The 20,063-nt window shown below is 33.0% G+C and overlaps 1 protein-coding gene and 3 non-coding genes across 4 annotated transcripts in view; 2 read left to right on the forward strand and 2 right to left on the reverse strand.

Moving 5' to 3' along the window:
• Smp_135290 (hypothetical protein) overlaps positions 1 to 14,809 on the reverse strand; it is a gene marked incomplete at its 3' end in the record, with an annotated part of 51,368 nt that extends 36,559 nt beyond the window's left edge. Inside the window, exons 1-6 of the mRNA XM_018789680.1 lie at positions 14,739 to 14,809; positions 12,250 to 12,288; positions 12,071 to 12,169; positions 9,741 to 9,971; positions 7,753 to 8,043; positions 5,580 to 5,815 (exon numbers count right to left, since the gene is read on the reverse strand). Coding sequence (XP_018655098.1) covers positions 5,580 to 5,815; positions 7,753 to 8,043; positions 9,741 to 9,971; positions 12,071 to 12,169; positions 12,250 to 12,282 — 890 coding nt within the window. The 5' untranslated portion in view covers positions 12,283 to 12,288; positions 14,739 to 14,809. The remainder of the gene's footprint in view (positions 1 to 5,579; positions 5,816 to 7,752; positions 8,044 to 9,740; positions 9,972 to 12,070; positions 12,170 to 12,249; positions 12,289 to 14,738) is intronic.
• Smp_tRNA_01300_Pseudo_TTG.1.1 lies at positions 542 to 608 on the forward strand. The gene has a single exon. It is a non-coding gene (tRNA).
• On the reverse strand, positions 4,050 to 4,116 carry Smp_tRNA_00140_Pseudo_TTG.1.1. Its single transcript has one exon. It is a non-coding gene (tRNA).
• Smp_tRNA_01575_Pseudo_TTG.1.1 lies at positions 12,786 to 12,857 on the forward strand. The gene has a single exon. It is a non-coding gene (tRNA).
• Positions 14,810 to 20,063: the final 5,254 nt, after the last annotated feature.

Below are 20,063 nucleotides of genomic sequence, written 5' to 3' on the forward strand. Positions count from 1 at the left end.
ATTCTTAAAATTCTATTTTTCGATTGCATTTGCTTCTTCGAATCCAGAATCTCTAGGTCCAGCGGCGAATGCCCAAGCTTTGGACTACTAAGTAATTATCCAGTGATTTACATGTTAATTTTCAACCAGTTTGCAATTTCGCTTAACCATTATCCAATACTATTTGTGGGTTACTGTCTCATACAAGACATGATTGGACTCAATTTGGTCACAATTTTTCACCAGATCACTTAAAACTAACTACTAGTGAGGAAATGATTATTATTAGTAGTACAAGTGGTTTTTAGAGATTTTTTTACTTGCCTACATTTAGAGCTTAGAGTTTTAAACCATTGGATATTGACTCACTGATCTACAGGTTAAGCGCTAGCCGCGTGACCTAAAAGTTCTGTATACGATCTTACATTATCATGAAGTCCTATACTTGGATAAGACATCTATCCAGTACATCAGTCTTTGATGTAAACTACATAATTCAACAATCTATACAATCCTCTTAGACAATATTACTGGCTACATCTACAGTAGCCTAACCAGGACTCAGTGGCCGAGTGGATAACGCGATGGCGTTTGAAGCGAAAGGTACTGGGTTCGAGTCGCAGAGTGAACATCAACTCTAAGATGCGGGTACATCCAGCTGACGAGTCCCAAATAGGACGAAACGCGCGTCCTGGATTCCACTGCTAGCCACTATCCATCTCTGCTTACCATATATTTACAAAGATTATAAATTTATACTCTTATTATGTAGTCTGACGAATTCCATTATATATATCGCAAAAATAATTTGATTTCACAACTAATCCTATTAATATATAGACTAGTGATTGTTCAATCTATAACCGATTATATTGTATAAGCTTATTCACCAATTATTAGTGACGCAAAGTAGGCTTGACTTTACAATTTAAATGACCTGCCTTGCTAATAATAGATATGTTATTATTAAAAATATTCTATAGGACAAGTGTATTTACATGTTCATTTGTTCATATTATTGTAATGATGTGTGCTGTAAAGTGACCAAAATATGTATTTAAATAGTGAAAATGTAACTGAGTGAAACTGTTAAAGTTCATACACAACCTTATAATTAATCATATGAAACAATATTGATAAATTCATTCGAATGACGATGAATACATTTGCAGCTTATATTGAAATTCTAGGATTATTGAGGTAAGTAATAAGTTGAGCAATAAGTACACTAATATTAATTGAATAAATATTTGTAATGATCACAACATGAGGTTGGTTTTTCAATGTTCGACTGAAATCAATCATCTAGAGAGTCGTTGAAAATCCAGGAGTAATGTATAGATTTTTTTTCTTATTAGTTTTACGGACCGTTCAGTCCTACATATACAATTTTTGTTTTTTCAATGATTCACTGATTCAAAAAGAAGTTTTACTGATGATGTCTAGAAAAAAACATGTCACAAATAAACCGTCCAACTCATAGAATGCAATTTCATGATGAGAACTATTTTAAAATGCCCTATAACTACTTGTTTTAACTGGGACTTTAACCCGAGAAATTTAAAACTGTAGTTTAATATTATAAACACTTGAGTATAAAAATGGACGACGGTGTGAATTAAACTCATTATACCTTTTATATTGGATGGTTGGAGATAATCATCAAGAAATTTAAAGCTTAGATTTTGTACTAGCTACTACGGTGCATAAATAGTAACATCTTACAAAGAGGTATTCTTTTCTGATTCATATTGCGTACTACTCAATGACATGACCAACAGCGATATTACTGAACTATTAGGGCCCCAATTAATCTCCTATATAATTGAGATATTTGTACCAATCGTTCGCTACCTATCAAACGATTGCTTATTGTCTAGTCCTCGATAAAAATCAGGTTTTATCGATCAACTAAGAATGCGTTCAATATTCGCATTAACTTGACATTTCGATGGACTTCGTTTGATGTTATGTAGTAGGTGGGGCAGTCGGTGGAATGTCTGGAAGTACGATTAAGATTGTTTAGACAGATCAGTACTTAACTAAGACTTAGAGACTATCCGGAGGTTATGATTCCCTTTTATTTATTTAATTATGTACTGTTCCACTAGACGGATAGAATCATTGATAGTATTTGACAAATTTGAAATAATTTCTAAATTGGACACCTTAAGTTGAACAAACAAAAAGCATATAGTATTGTTCAGTCAGTCAGTCACAACGTAGTATTGTTAGTATTCATTAATCAAAAGAAGTTGCAATTTGTTATCTCGACGTGATCACAGTTTGCATATTGTTGCGGTGATCCAGAAAACTTCTTGCAAAAGACAAGAAAGGCTCAGGAAACACTAAGATGAATTTTACCCTATCAGCGTTTGCCAGAAGTTTTGCCAGAAACATCACGAAAGCGAAAAGTCATATGTAGAGTTTCTGATTGGTTGATTACTATACGCTACCATGTTTAGTAGCATTGCAGAATTTTCGGGAAAACCCAAGGACTTCTAAAATACCATAAAAACCCTATATTTTCTGTACATGAATGAACCTTTGGAGTAAAGTGCTTCTCGCATATTTTGCGCCTTTTCTCCTATGTTCAAGTTGCTCTGTAGGTTTAGCTTGGGGGTCACGAGAATAGCTTAGGAACCGAGTATAGAGCTCAATTAGCAAGACTTATCACATATATTCAGTCGAGAACAATATATAATTAGTTTTTAAGTTTATTGATGTAATCATAAATTGGTTTTTAGAGTTGTAAATAATTTACACGATCTGTCATTCTTGCGTACCATAAATCCCTACTTTCATTCAATATCCAGATATAAATAGTAGCATCTCGTTAGTCTACGATAAATGAGTTGACTGTTCCGCACATCAGTGTCTCTACAGACACCATTAAAATTAGCTATTTATAGACAATTTATGATATATGATCACACTAAGTGAAAAACTATTTTGTTAGACGGTGAGTACCATTTAGTTATCTTATTGTACTTTAGGATATTAGAAATATACACACGAAAACTTTCTAAGACAACACTTGGTGAGGACACTTCATACATGATTTAGAAATAGACACATGATAAATGTATTGTTTAAAAGTATGGTATTCGAATTTAAGATTGTTTGTAAAATACAATAGAATCGTTAATATTTGACTCAGAAAGGTTGTACGTACACTAATCAAATAAAGTCATTAAGAAAACTGATTTATTGGAACTGAGACTAGCTAATGTAAGATAATTAAGGGAATCAAATGTAGGTAGGAGGAGCTAAACACATTCCTTTTGTACACATAGTTCCGTTTTTTAAATCCGAATAACTAATGGTTCTGTTATTTGGAACACTTCAAGGAGGACCGACTTTGGCAGAAAATTACATATTTCGATATTTGCTAACAGATGCATAAGATGTAGATAATCTCATGGTATTAAAACAACTCTCAATGAATTCAAGTAGTTTGAAATCCTATATTTGATCGATTTCACTAACACTTGAAAAGTTCATCTCCTTTGTCTACTACCTTGGTTTTTAATCAGTAAATCATCGTCAAATCAATTTTTAATTATTTTTATTTTGATATAAAGGAAGCCACAAAACTGTCAAGTTACTCATACACACCTAGCAACAGACGTCAATGTTAGTAACGTTTAGAAAAATATCCGTTTATGGGTCAATTTGATATTTTAATTGATTGACATTTCATATAGTCAAAACATTCACACATTATTTTTGTAATCAACAGAATAATGTTTCAGTATTCTTAATGATCAATAATAAATTGACTGATAGTCAGTCTATTGGAACACTCGATACAATTCGGCAACATTTCAACATCTATTAAAATAAATTCACTTAGTATTGTTTGTTTGAATCTTCCGATTGTTTTTAGGACTGCAATTGGTCAGTCTCTAATTGGCATATGTACATATTGTGCGTGTTGCCTCAATATAGCCTAAATTCACAAGCATTGTAAGCAAAGATGGATAGTGGCTAGCAGTGGAATCCAGGACGCGCGTTTCGTCCTATTTGGGACTCGTCAGCTGGATGTACCCGCATCTTAGAGTTGATGTTCACTCTGCGACTCGAACCCAGTACCTTTCGCTTCAAACGCCATCGCGTTATCCACTCGGCCACTGAGTCCTGGTTAGGCTACTGTAGATGTAGCCAGTAATATTGTCTAAGAGGATTGTATAGATTGTTGAATTATGTAGTTTACATCAAAGACTGATGTACTGGATAGATGTCTTATCCAAGTATAGGACTTCATGATAATGTAAGATCGTATACAGAACTTTTAGGTCACGCGGCTAGCGCTTAACCTGTAGATCAGTGAGTCAATATCCAATGGTTTAAAACTCTAAGCTCTAAATGTAGGCAAGTAAAAAAATCTCTAAAAACCACTTGTACTACTAATAATAATCATTTCCTCACTAGTAGTTAGTTTTAAGTGATCTGGTGAAAAATTGTGACCAAATTGAGTCCAATCATGTCTTGTATGAGACAGTAACCCACAAATAGTATTGGATAATGGTTAAGCGAAATTGCAAACTGGTTGAAAATTAACATGTAAATCACTGGATAATTACTTAGTAGTCCAAAGCTTGGGCATTCGCCGCTGGACCTAGAGATTCTGGATTCGAAGAAGCAAATGCAATCGAAAATTGAATTTTTAAGAATGATACTAAACTCAATATTCAGTGGAAACTAGAGAATGAATACAATGGACCACTGTGACTGATTGTGTAAAATTTAACTCTTCAAAGATAGCTTATGAATAATGCTTTAATCCTGACAAAGAGATCTGTACCTACCAAACCTCTCAGATTGCTAAACAATTCATTTTCAGTTTGATCGTGATCTGACTAAAACTAGTTTTTCCAACCCATTGTATGTCGGGGTACGCAATAGCTAGGTAGATGAATGACTTTAGAGAGATAGACTCATTTAGTGTTTTTACATAGTATTTCACGTAAAGAAAAAATAAGCGCACTCATGGCCATACTTTTACATTCATTTATTTCATACGTAAGTCTTATGTGGTAAGTATCTCGATAATTCTATAGTGATTTTTAGATTTAGTAAACTTTGAAACCCTTTAAGTACGGCACAAACATTTTTTAATGTATTTAATAATGGTCTTCAATATGGATTGATGTGAACTGAAAAACTATTATGATCAAGAAATATTATTAAAAAAGTTACCTAGTAGGTTTGAAATGTTCAGCAGCGAGTACTATTATTTCATCGAAAAACTAACTTAGGTTCGTCATACTACGTTGATAAATTACCTACTTCGTGGAATATACCTTCGGACTAAACCAAGAAAATAAGATTAACGTAAAAACATGTTTGTATATTAACAAAAAAGTTAAATATATACATATTATAAATTTTTTTTTAAAACGTGAGTTTTTTCAATTACTTATTGTTATCAACGATATATTTAGTTTCTATGAATGAAGAATTATTTTGGTTGTAAATTGGTTTTGGATAGTTTATGTTCAAGATTTAATGGGATATTCGTTAAGTCTTCTAGTTCTGGCGAATAATAAACACCATGAAATATATTATTTATATATTGGGAATTTGAAATGCTTAACTGGTGATTATTGCTAATGCTTTGATTAGGTTGAATGAACATTTTATATAATCTGGCGGTTTGAATAAGAAGACTTGCACTTTCACGTAGAGATAAAGATAACAGACTGGTAGTAGTATTTGGTGTTGAGAAGACTGGCAATGGTGTAGTTGTAGACGACATTGATAATGTACCAGTTGTAATATTTGAAACTGTTGGCACTAAATATTTTGTTGTAGATGATAAATCAGTTACACACTAAAAGTAAATAGACATTTTTGTTTTAAAAAATATTCACAAAATATATTTTAGAGTGAGACTAAAACTTAGGGGACAATGTATTTATTAGTTAGAAATGTAGGTTTAAATAACTTTAGTGTAAACTTTTTAAGTTTCATTCATGAGATGTTAGTGGGAGAACCAATAAAAAAACGGTGAGTTATGTTTAGTGAACAATGTCATGAGGTCGATATCATCAACAGCCCGTATGACGAAAGTGCAATATCACAAATGAATATAAGATGCAAATGTAAAAAAAGAATTTTAAATCTATAGCTAATAGATATCGTTAAAATTCATTTCGTATTGCTTGTTTATATCTTTCCAATGATGTTTAAGACTGAAATTGATCGGTCTCTTATTGGCATACGAGCATCCTGTGCGAATTGCCTCTATATCTATTTATTTATTTATTTACACTCATAAAAATTGGTACAAAGGGGCACCAGATATATATGCGCAGCACAAATCTCATTCGATTTGTGTGAGGGCTGTGATACTGCCCAGGTGCCCAGACTGAACCAGGTGGTTTTCTTAGGGGCCACACCCGCAGCCTTTGACCCAAAAGTCTGATCCACAAGGCAGTGGAGCATCGTGAGGAGATGCAGTCCCATGGTATCCAGTGACCAACGATTTATTCATACACCGTTTGTTCCCTCAGGATACTGGAGCCCATATGCACCATTGGTTTAGAGTGAGGGTTTTCCGACTCCAATAGGTAGACTTTCCGTGTCCACCAACCAGGTTAAAGCGTCAGATATTCGCTTTTCGTCCTCTCAATTTCGTGAACAACACCCCCTCCACTAGAAGGCAATAAGTAGGACTTCCTTGGCAGAGGCTATATACGTGTGGCCATGTGAGAGCATTTCGAGAGGGAGTGCGGACTCTCCCCACTCTCGGCTGTACCAGGGCATTTGGGGGCAAATAAGGGTCATGTTAATAATCCTTCCGCAAGCATTATAAACAAAGATTGATGGTGTCCAGAAGTGGGATCCAGGACGCAGGTAAATCCACCTGATGAGTCCCAAACAGGAAGAAACATGTGTTCTGGGTTTCACTGCTAGCCATCATCCATCTTTGCTTATAATACTTATTATTGCTTTCAGTGGTTCTTTCTCTTCTTTATGGTATATGCGAAGCATATAAAATCAAAATCAAACTGATTGGATAAATGAGTTCAGATGTGAACAATTTATCATTATTCGTAAAGAATTGAAATTATCTTATAAATCATGAAACTAAAATTTCAGATGTCTAAATTTGATTTTTTTCAAAACTAAGTTAAACGTATTGCTTTTATTTTGGTCTAGTTATAGGTACTGTTCTACATCATTCTGTACATTTTTCATTTTGATTCGAAACTATAGTAAAATTGAATGTACTATTTGTAGCAATAATTTCTTTTACATGTATTTATGTATTAATAAAGTTCACTCCATTTCACAAGCAAGTGGCTATCAGGACTCAGTGGCCGAGTGGATAACGCGATGGCGTTTGAAGCGAAATGCACTGGATTCGAGTCCCAGAGTGAACATCAACTCTGAGATGCAGGTACATCTAGCTGACGAGCCCCAAGTGGGACGAAACGCGCGTCCTGGATTCCAATCCTAGCCGCCATCAATCTTTGTTTATAATGCTTGCGACTTAATGCAATATCGAGGCGATCGGCAAAGTATGAACATATGTCAATAAGAGACTGATCAATTTCAGTCCTAAACATCCTTGAGAAGATTGAAGAAGTAAGCAACATTCAATAATGCAGCTTTTTGAAAGTAGAAGACTTAACAAGAAATATACAAACAGAAATTAAGCATTACGATTAGCACTAAACTATTGAATGAAATTTTAATCATATTACACACTTATTATTAGGAATCACATTATCAATAACGAAATGGACTATTATAAATACTTACAGTTGAATTGATTGGATTAGATTTATTATGTATTGAATGATAGATTAATGGTGGTTGATTAAAAGAGATTGGATAAATAAAAGGAATATTTGAGATAGAATTATTTGGTAAATAAATATATTCAGTGTTTATCATATTTATATCATTATCATTTTTATTATCTATAGAAGTGTTGAATGTTGCATTTAAGTGATTAAGTCCCATTTCAGATATCATATTATCTGTATTCTCTGAAATTGGATACAGTATGTTTGACATACTTGAGTTGAATATCAAATTAGATGATATTGGCTGAAAAAGAAAAAATTCCCTACAGATATTTGAATTTATATTTAACATAATCAAGTTGATTAGAATTTTCAAAAAATTTCTCATCTGAATTGATTAACTTCTTACTGGTAAACAGATGAAAATGAAAACAAAGAACCTATTGGTTTCGAATAGTTGCCCACTTAGTCACACAAATATCATCAAGATTGGTAGAACAATACAAAAATAAGCGTAAATAGCCATGTTTTTCAGTTTTCCGTTCTCAGGTTTGACTAAACATTGCAAAACAAAGCATATAAGTACTAGGTTTTCAACATGGTTTGGGACGGATTTTATTATGGACTTTGATTTGTATACGCGAAAAATATTAAAAAAATTATAGGTACACTAATTAGAGAAGTAATAAACAAGGCCATTATGAAAAAGTAAAAGAAATATTTAATGAAACTTGTAGTTGGTAAGGCATCTCTTGAGTAACCATTATACACTGACATGAGTAGAGAGACCTAATACTGTTTTGAACCTTACAAAGTTTTTCCTAACTGGGGCGTTCGATGTTTAATAGCTTAACTTTTGATTACTCTTCACGTAGAGAGTCATGTACAGAAGATTGATAAGAACTCCTTTACCTGGGTTCCGTTATCATCGGAACCCCTAAACAGAGAGTGATTACAATATTTGAGGAACTGATAGTATGAAATATTTAGTTTACCGTGTTTCTGAATGATATTATGTTTATTATCAAATTATACCAACCTTTAATATTCATAACAATGTATTTGTAAAAAAATACAACCGATTCAATTCGTCTGAAACAAAAATAAATTACTTTTCCGGTGAAGGCATCTGGTACTGAAACTAGCCTAACTATATCATTGTTGATAGATAAATCGTCTTGAAATTTAAATAGTTGACTATTATCATCATTTTTGTATATATTTGTTAATCTCCCCTTATTTCTCACTACATACTTATATTCTTCACTCATTTGTTGAATAAAGTTAATTAATTCAGAGTTAACAGGATTTCTACTGAATCGGTCATTAAAATTTGATGAAAATGATGCATTTGATTGTTGTTTAAAAATTACTGCCCCCAAATGCCCTGGTACGGTCAAGAGTGGAGAGAGTCCTCACTCCCTCTCGAAATGCTCTCACATGGCCATGCGAATATATAGCTTCTGCCAGGGAAGTCCTACTCACTGCCTTCTCGTGGCGGGGGTGTTGTTTACGAAATTGAGAGGACGAAAAGCGAACGTCCGGCGCATTAACAGGGTTGGTGGATATAGAGGATCCACCTAGGGGAGTTGGAAAACCCTGATTCCAAACCAATGGTGCACATGGGCTCCAGTATCCTGAAGGAACAAATGGCGTACGAATCAATCATTGATCACCGGCTACCATGGGACTGCATCTTCTTACGACGCTCCACTGCCTTGTGGACTAGACCTTCACGTCAAATGCTGCGGGTATGGCCTCTAAGAAAACCATCTTGTTCAGTCTGGGCACCTGGGCAGTATCACAGCCCTCACACAAATCGAATGAGATTTGTGCTGCGCATATATATCTGGTGCCCCTTTGTACCAATATTTATGTGTTTAAATAAAATAAAAAAATTGGAATTAAATGATCAGTCAATAAAAAGAGTGCTAAAGAAGAAATAACAGTTGACCCTAATAGTACCATGTGTATAGGACTCAGTGATATACTGGTACTTACTTTAAGGGATGATATGGGTTGACCAGGTTTTGATATTTTCTTATCCACCCTTTTCAAATTACGTCTGTACAGTTTCAGCTGAGCACGTATTTTTAATCTGATTTGATGTGAATCAAATTGAGGAAATGTATTTTTACAAGCTTCTTCTATTTGAGTTAAATGTTCTTTAGATTGTTGAGTAATTGAAAGATCAGGGTTGAGTAACTCGTGAGTTAATCTTCGGACAAAACGCTATCAATAGAATAAAACAGAATTACAATCAATGTAAAAGAGAACTTAAAAGTGAATTTGAGTTATAGTCATATGATGGCAATGTAGGATTTACGTCTATGTCGGTATTAGCTCACTTATCTATACTAGACAGAACAACAGACTTAATCCGATATTACGGACTTGCCATGATATAACTACCTAATTCATAGTAGTAGTAATTACTGCTTTTTTTTGTTCCGTACTCTCTGATTCCATTTTATTTTTTCTAGTTGTAGATGGCTATCATCAATTCTTCATAGAGCAGGAAATGATTTTACATGCACCGTCCATACATCAACCTAAAAAGAGCTAAAAGTTCCCGACTGATGCCTTTCATTGCTGTAATACGTGTGAAAAATGTACTTCCTAAACAATGTTTAAACTAAATCATTTAAAACAACCTTATATCACATACATGTTTTCTACATTTAATATTACTATATATATCAAGCCGATCATGCTTGTAAACTGACATGAATTCCGTAACTATTAATTTCAGGATTTATTATTATTAATATTATCATTATTATAATAAGGTCTTACATCGAAGTCATGCTACTATCTGTTTTATCTCATCCTACATAAATGTCGGTAATATTCCTTTCAAGAACCATTACAGAATACATTCACGGTGTTAACAGAATAAAATGTTTATTATAAATGACAAAAGATTACATAGAGTGACTATGCCTGCATGGCAGAGCCATGCCATCTCCATTAAATGTTCCCACATTGACGTTTTCTGACGTTCTCCAAGTGTTCAGTGACTAACGTAAGTCTTCTCATTTATTGTATATTCGATTTCAAGAATAGTGTGGTTAGGAAACAATGTCATCACGGCTTCATATTAAAAATTCTTCATAATAACAAACTTTAACCATGAAGAGTATATATAAACAATGGTGAAAAGACTAAAAGTAAGCAATGGTAACCAACCACAAGAATATTAAAAATGCTGTAACTTTAAGAAAGATGATTTTATTCATTTTGAACTGCTTACATTCATTTTTTAATTTAAATATATGCACAAGACACTAAGTACGAATTTAAAAAGTGTTAACTGCCTTTATATACAAACGAGGATGAATATACTTTAGTTAGACAGGAACATTTGTGGTTCGGTGGTTATGGTGATTTGAAGCAGTCAACAGGGGAGCCTGAACCTAGGTTTCATGCCATTTGACACTCGTCAGCTAGGCGTACCTTTAACTTTGAGAGAACTGATGCTATCTGGTGCATTCGATCCTGTGTCACCCAGGTTCGCAATCAGAGAGGTTAACACAGCTATTCGGATCGTGATTTTTCATTTGTAGAACCGATATGTTTAAAATTAGTTATTCGCGGAGTAGTGACTAGTTTCATTTGAAGTCATATGTGTTTACACTAATTAACGTAGAACTTCTTAAAACTTCAGGAAACTGGGTGCCTATTCAGGGAGGTAAAACGGTGTTATAATCGATTTCGCTAAACGGTTACTTGAGACAAGAATAACCGTTATGAGTTCAAGTTAATTATGTATGTCACATGATGTAAACAGGGCTATTACTCTATACCTTAAGTGAGGTATTTAGTGAAGAAAAAGAGCTATGGAACAATTTTGTTCTGATAAGTTGACAATCAAACTATGGGATGAATAATTGAAAACCTATGTGTTACCGGTATGCATGCAACGTATACTAGTCTTAAGTGAGACACTGGCGTGCAAAGACCCAGAGGGAACTCACGGTTTTCCACGAAGACAAATACATGTGGCGGATGTGCCTCAAAATGACAGGCTTTCTGTTTGAAAAGCCAATCGGTTTCACCGAGGAGGCTTGACTAACCTCGTGGCTGGTACGTCACCACATGAATTAATGGAACATTTAAAGTAAAAGAAAATATAGGTATTCAACATTTTTAGTGGCAATAGTCTCTAATGTCTGAAAAAACCCCATTTTTTGTCCCATAAACAATACACATACAATTATGCGTAAATAGTAGTTTCGTCGTTTGAAAATCACTTCGTGATATTTCAATTTACTAACGTTAATTAAAACTGACCACAAGAATTTCAAATGAACAAACTTGAACAAATTTACCCCGAATTCTAGTTCTAAATATGTTGGTCTCCGCTTCACATAATGTTCGTATTTATTTTCATAGTTTTTCAAAACTTGAGACGAACTGCCACATCCAGTCTAGGATGTAAAAGAAAAGTTCAACCTAAGGCAGTTTGTAAAACTTATATCCAAATAATAGTAAAAAAAACTTAACTTACTCTTAAATCAAGTGGTTCTTCAGATGGCTCCATTTCTATCTAATAAGAAACCCAGAAAGAAAAAAACAAAGCTATATATATATATATTCACTTAAATATTAGTTCTATATTTCAATTACATTATTTCTGTAACATTTAAAATGAAGTCATGTATTAGACTACATTACCTGAGACAAAAAAATCTGAGGAACCCATTTGCTTGAAATGTTCACATAATTCATGTTTTTAAAAACTCTCACTTAGATACGTTGAACAAAAAGACGAAATGCACATGTACGTTATACAGCGAGGATTTCTTAACCTTGCTGAATGTTAGCCTGATTCGATTGTAAAAGCGTGAACTACTCACAATGAGATATGATTTCAATACAAATTGTTTTATAATACTATATATTAACATCCACTTAATATTGTTTGTTTGAATCTTCCCATTGATGTTTAGGACTGCAATTGGTCAGTCTCTTATTGGCATATGTGCATACTGTTCGTGTTGCCTCGATATAGCCTAAATTCACAAGCATTATAAGCAAAGATGGATTCAGTGGCCGAGTGGATAATGCGATGGCGTTTGAAGCGAAAAGTACTGGGTTCGAGTCCCAGAGTGGACATCAACTCTGAGATGCAGGTACATCTAGCTGACGAGTCCCAAATAGGACGAAACGCGCGTCCTGGATTCCACTGCTAACCACTATCCATCTTTGCTTATTATATATTAACAGTCTAATATTCTGTAAAAATGAATACAGTCATAATTCTTTAAAATCCTTAAAAATCATTTTTTTAAAAATCCTATAAGGTCATCTTTATAGTGAATCTTTAAATTATTGTAATTATTACTTAAATGTACAATATGAAACTAATGTCAAGAAGAATATTGCTTAGTATCTAATAATTTAATTAACGAGGAAACATGGATTAATAATTACTTAAACTGCCAAAATAAATGGATATTTATCTATACAAAGAAAAACCCTGGAATTATTCTACTTATGCTCTGAATATTACTTTCTTGTCATAGATGAAAACTGACATTCAAATCAACTTCATTCATAGACTAAATAAGGTATAATATAGAATTTTGCTTAGGAAGTCGTTAGGTTAATAACAAACATGTTAGTTTCTACCCAGGGATGTATGACTTTGTGAAGTAAAGTCATACAGCAAGTAACATTCATGATGATTAGCTTTTTGATAGCGTTTCTTGATTCAGAAATGTGAAGCAAAACCCAAGGTACTGAAAGTGTCATCTCGCTATGGAGTGTTTGTACATTTATATAATAAATTCCTACTAGATCGTAAGTTTTTTCAAGATTGCAAACGCTACTTCACTATAGTTATCAGTTATTCAGAAGCACAAATCCAGGGATTCTTACTGATTTCCTGTGATCAGCTATTAATTAATGTTGTACAATTCAGAAAAAGAAGACTTGAGATCTTTAGAACATTGAGATACGTACTATAAACTTGTTATTTAAATCATACGGACAATCTGACCACAATTTAGAAAACATATTAGTGAAGTATACCTAGTAAAATATTCATGATTTGAACCCCATCGATAATTAATCTAATAAAGGATATCAGTAAGTCTCCCAACAGTACTGAATTAGTTGAGTCGGTAACTATTGAACAATCTAGTCAAAACTTCAATGGAAAACGAATCAGATTGAGTGCTTAAATATTATATCTCCATTTTTGACAGTTTATTAGTTTCAAATCATCTGGTTTCTAAATATTACATTCAACTGATTAAACTATTATGGTTACTGAAAGACATAAGTACACCTGCTACCTTTAAGATTAAACTGTAGTTATACTTAATTTTTGTAGATTAATTTATCTTTCGTGTACACAACATATTGAAATATAACCAGTTGAGCGATGCAAATTAGCCATAGATAAGCATTTTAGAAACAATATGTAAACCTCTTTATTAACTTTACATCTAAATACATAATCAGAAGGGGTTTTGTGGAGATTTTAGTAATTTTACAGAGTTGAGATCATGAGTCAGTTGAAGCTAGACCACCATGGAAAACCTGGAAGCACTGGACGGCCGTTTCGTCCTATTATAGGACTCCTCAGCAGTGCGCATCCACGACTGGTAGGTCCTGGGTTCGAATCTCGCGAGTGTGGGATCGTGGATGCGCACCACTGAGGAGTCCCATAATAGGACGACACGGCTATCCAGTGCTTCCAGGTTTTCCATGGTGGTCCAGCTTTAACTGACTCATGATCTCAACTTTATACCTAAATGCATTGTTCATTCTATATATCTAGGGGAAAAGCAGTATTTACATAAAAGTTGGTATACTTTTCCAGATTACTTTAATCATGATCGTATGTAACATCAAAATGTAATTTCACTTACCATATAACAAAAAGAACCTAAAAACAGTTTAAAATTATGAGTCATTTTCTTAAGTTTATATTATACACTAGTGATAAAAAAATTTTATTTTCAAATTTGTACTACTCAAAGAACTCACCAAGTCCGTATACAAATGTTTTCCATAGTATTACAATATATGTTCCTAAATATGTCATAATTTAAATGATAAATTTAAATGACAAGATGGAGTCTGAAGCAAGTGAATAATTTAATTAAAAAATCTAATTAATCTGCCCTTTGCCCTAAAGTTAATAAAACCCCTCGTATATGATTGGTTATTTAAAGTAAAGACTTATGTGTGGGTGATCACTTAACTTCGATTTTTTTTTTATAACTTTCATCCTAATCATGTTGGTAAGATATATATTACACACAGGTATGAGTATTTCATCTAATCATAGTGAAAATTTAAATTAGGTATCAATAATCAATTGATTTATAGTTTGAATTAAAAAAGTAACGAGGATGACATACATCCGTTAGTACATCATTTAAACTTTTCTTCAACTCAGAATACTTATGTATATTGAAGATGATAATTATTCTCATATTAGTTACCAAGTGGGATATTCGACGTTGCAAATTACCGTGGCAAAAAGCTTGTCGACAGCCTTTGGTAAAAAGTTTTACTGCACAAAGATTTAATTTTATTATACTCCCACGTGGTGAGTATATTTTTTTTACACATAACAGTCTATTTCAGCTGTGTAAATGACCAATAGTTTACTTCACATTATGAATAAAGGTGTCATAGATGTCTCCAAATCATTGCTCGGATATTTTGAGACCACAAAGTAAGCAATGTTGGGGTCAGGAATAGGGTTTCAGGTAAAGATTGAAAATCGATTGATGGGGCAGTAAACCTTCATCGGCTGTGGTTGAGACATGTGTTACGTATGCCCAACCACTACCTATTTTGATGGATGATATCTAGTGTAGGAGAAAACTGAAAGAAAGCTGGAGGTGGCCAAAACAAGGTGTTCCATTAGTCTATGAAGTCATTGACAATTGAACGTACCCATGTTAATAGGTGTAGATTACCTTGTTGCAGTCCGTGTTGTTAACGTAAGCAGCGGTTAGAGACTGAGTGACATAGCTCAGAATCGTTCGCAATGGTGGAGGTGCATTCAATTCTTGTTTTCCCCTAGAACTTGGCTCCCGGAATTCCCTTATAAAGTTTTATAATTTCCGGATCCTAATCTTTTCTTACTACTTATGATACTGTTTCTATATCTACTTCTCTAAAATTTTATTTGTCTATTTCTATGTGATATCAAAACTCGAACCTACGGATATATGTTTCAAATTCTACGTTGAATATAATAATGTAAGAGCTTTTTAACTGGAATGTATTAAAATTCAGCGGTTTATTCACTTTAATACTCTTAGACTAACTAGTTATTCAGAGATTAGTGTTTAATTCGGAAGTAATTTAGCAATTAAATGACAAAATTTGACTTGATGGATACGATATAATTAGATGTTTTACGTTATATATGTTTATGAAAAATGTATGAACCCTTGCAATCATAACGCTGTACTCGATGTTTCTTCAACTTAAACGAAACAATTTTAATTATTTCTGATGATAAGTAAGATAATCTGCTGAAGGTAATTCTCTATTTAGGAATCTGTTAGAGATAGAAAGAAGTCAGTAAATGTTTGTTAAAACTACTTTAATGATCTAGGTACACATAGAAATTAATAGCCTATGAAGATCCGATTAATAGTCCATTTTCAGAACTGTAGATTTATGAGGAATTTTCAATTTGAACACAGCAAATAATGATTATTAATTTTTCCGGATCTGAATGAAATGTTATGAAAGAATATGCTATCATAAGACATTGAAGTCATAAATGCATTTGAGAGATGTATAATACAGCTAATATTTCTGATTTAGTTTTGTTTAATAAGATCATTTAAATCCTGATGCTAAGCTAAATTTTAATATGATCTTAAATAATAGCTCCTATAGACATTCATTAACCTATGTAGTAAAGAAAGGGAGATAATCTTCTATACATTGTTTTATACTTGGAATGGACATAGATTAATTATATATAAATTTTGGGGGGTGGTTTTTTAGAAACAAAATTTCAAAATAATGTCAATTATGTGATCTAAATCTACACTCGTTTCCGAATAATTCAAATTAGGCTTCTTTCAAGGTTCTACAATGGTTGATGGAATGTGTATGAATCCCAAACCTAGCTGATTGAAAATTTATTCTAGGGTGTTTAACTGAATAGTAAATAAACTAACTTGAATGAAAAGAAGTCATTTTAATACTTATCTTGATCTACACAGTGCGCGTTAGTAGTATTTTGTATTTTATGTTTGGTATTTTGATAGAAGGTAGTTACAATCCTCCATTGACCTTAAAGTACTGTGATCCTTGTTGTATTTTAGCCCATTTCAGCTTGTTTTATCTTCAATGTATTCGCTTTCCACCACTATTATTTCATTGAAGTTTGTGTGTTTTACAAATAATTAGTTGTTCTTGAGCGTTTAAAATACGTCGTTAAAACATATGCAAATTCATTTCTAAAGTTTCAACTAGGAAAAGTTCATCACTAACATTCAAATATTTGATTACGCATTTCTCCAACCGCTTTTTTCTTATTTTTAAAGTCGATAGATCTGTTAGCCTTGTATCTATAGCACGAACATCTCTTTGAGTTTTGATAACCAGGAAGCTTTTTGATGTATTTTCAGCCCATAACTCCATCGTTAGAAGTGTGGAAAGCCGTTGAGGGTGATGAGTACTTACTTTTCAACATTTACTCAGTGGCTTTTGAGAAATTTCTTTGGAGTATAAAAAGGTGAGACAGAAGGATGAAGAGCTAGGAATGACACTAAGATTGACATTTAGAGGATAAAGAATGAATGCGTCATTATGACCGGTTTTGCATCATACCACCCATCTCGGATTTTCTATTATAAGTAATAAAACTAACAATGTGATTTGTTTAAAAGCATATATTTTTGTTTGCTACCTGTAACATATGTAAGAATTGATTTGATTCACATGAGTTTGATGTAATTGTGAAATATGAACGAATGGTAAAAATAAAACGAATGTTATATTACGAGTTCTTGTTGTAAGTTGTTTTCTAATGTTGTAGATTTTCAAACCGAGGTTACATTGCGATAGTATTCAACTGAAGTATGAGTATAGGGTCTATGATATATCTATAATGTTGTTATGATAGATATTAGTCACTCATTCTATGTTTGTTTTACATATCCAGATAAAGCAATAATGAACATCAATGAATAACTAAATAATAACATAATTTTAAATGCTAAGAGTGTACCTGTTGTGGTTAAACATAGGTTGTTTTATTATCCATTGGACAAACTTCAGAATCACCAAATATTGTAGTCTACAACTGTAGTCAACAGTTATTATCGTGTGTATTTACATATAATGGATAAAAATAATGTGTGAACAAGTACTACACATTGTTTCCGATAGGTTGCTTAAAATCCTAATTTATCCCAGATTATTTATGTTAGGATATGAAGACAAGAACAAATTGTGTACTTAAAATAAATAAACAGTTTAAAACCATCTTAAGTCAGAAGTTGGCTTGATGGATAACTCTCAGGTTGTGGAGAATAGCTTTGTTATTACTGAGATGTAGTGAAGTGACACACTAAAGGTTCAGAACTCAAACACGATGAAACGAAGTTAATTTTAATGAAACTCTACGAAACAAGGAAGGGCTTACTAGAAGCTACTAAAGAGACATACTATATATTTACTTCCTACTTGATATTTGCTGTTAAGCAATGTGCTGACTGTGCGATACAGATCTTAGGTTATCCAAAAAACACAGTAGCCTTATCGAAGAAAACAACAGTACAATCAGAGTAACAACTATTAACAACAGATCATTCTGAATCAGATGATTCAGTTTTGTTGCTGCTCAGATAATTTTTGATGGATTAGAACAAATATCCCTTGGGTAAGTCGAAATACAATCGGAAATAGTAAGCTAGAGTATAATATCAATTACTCACAGAGATTGAGTAATATACGTTTGTGGAAAGTATTATTGTAATCAAGCTGGAAACTTGACCTATAAGAAAAGAAGAGCTAGAATGCAGGTTAATACATCGATCAATTAACGTCATTTTAATGCTATAGGCTTCAATTATGCGCTACAGATAGTTTTGTTTTTAACACAAGATGGTAAACATGTGTTGTTGATGTGCGCCAACTAGCATGAAACTTGGATTCAAGGCTTCTTAGTGATTGTCTCAGCCTAATATGTGCTTAAAGCAATTTCTGTGATCAAAAAGATTATTAATAAAGCGTTACCATTTGATCTTCGACTTTGTAACTTATGATTTTTCTCCCTCCTTATTCCTACAGAATAAATTTCGTCAAACTTAGTGTCTTTAGCATGTACAGACGTAAGTTCGAAAAGCGTAAACATAAATTCTGGGATTAATCAATAAAGCGTACGTTTTTCTTATTTATTTATGGTATCGAAGACAATAATTTTGTACTGTACTAAATCCTAAAGTCGATTTTGGCCTATATCACTTGTTTATTTTACTTTACATGTAATCGTAATAAAAATAATTAGATACATTTAATTGACATTCTTAAAGAATGTTACCCTAAAGTTTTAATATATAATCGTAACCCATGGATATAACGAAATTTGTAGTGATAATAGCTGTTTAATAAAGAATTTAAACAATGTAATACATTTGTAGGGGTCAATTCATTGTATTAGTCGTTTAACTCTTTCCATTAATCTTTAGAACTGCAAGTGAACAATCACTTTTAGTATATGCTTATCCTGAGCGGACTGCCTCGATATTATCATAAAGTTACAAGCATTTTTTCAGTAGAGTTGGATGGGGGCTGGTAGTGACAGAGAAAGGTTCTGGATCTCAATCACTGAGTGAACACCAACTGTGAAATGCAAGAACGTCAGCTATCGACTCTTAAATAGGACGAAACACGCGTCCTGGACCCCACTGCTAGCCGCAATCCAACTCTGCTTGAAAAATATTCGTAAGAGTTGTTTGAATCATCCTGTTATTATTATTATTAAAAGCTGCAGTCCATCAATCTCTTTTGGCATACGAGCAACTTTTGTAGATTGCTTCGATATTGCCATGAATTCGCAAGCATTTCTAAGCAGATTTGAATAATGGCTAGCATTGAAATCTGGGACAGGCATCTCATCCTAATCGAACTTATCAGCCGAATGTACATGGATCTCATTGCTGACGTTAAAATCTATAACATTAACAATAGGAAAATACCAAACCTTACAAATAATATAAGTTCACTATGAACTTTTATGAAATTGGTTGTAAACAACAGGATGAAATAGTGCTTTTAAGATTAAAATTTTTTTTTTAATTCATAATAAGTGATAATATAATACATATA

The sequence above is a fragment of the Schistosoma mansoni genome, chromosome W (assembly GCF_000237925.1).
Source record: "Schistosoma mansoni strain Puerto Rico chromosome W, complete genome".
Classification (NCBI taxonomy): Eukaryota; Metazoa; Platyhelminthes; class Trematoda; order Strigeidida; family Schistosomatidae; genus Schistosoma; species Schistosoma mansoni.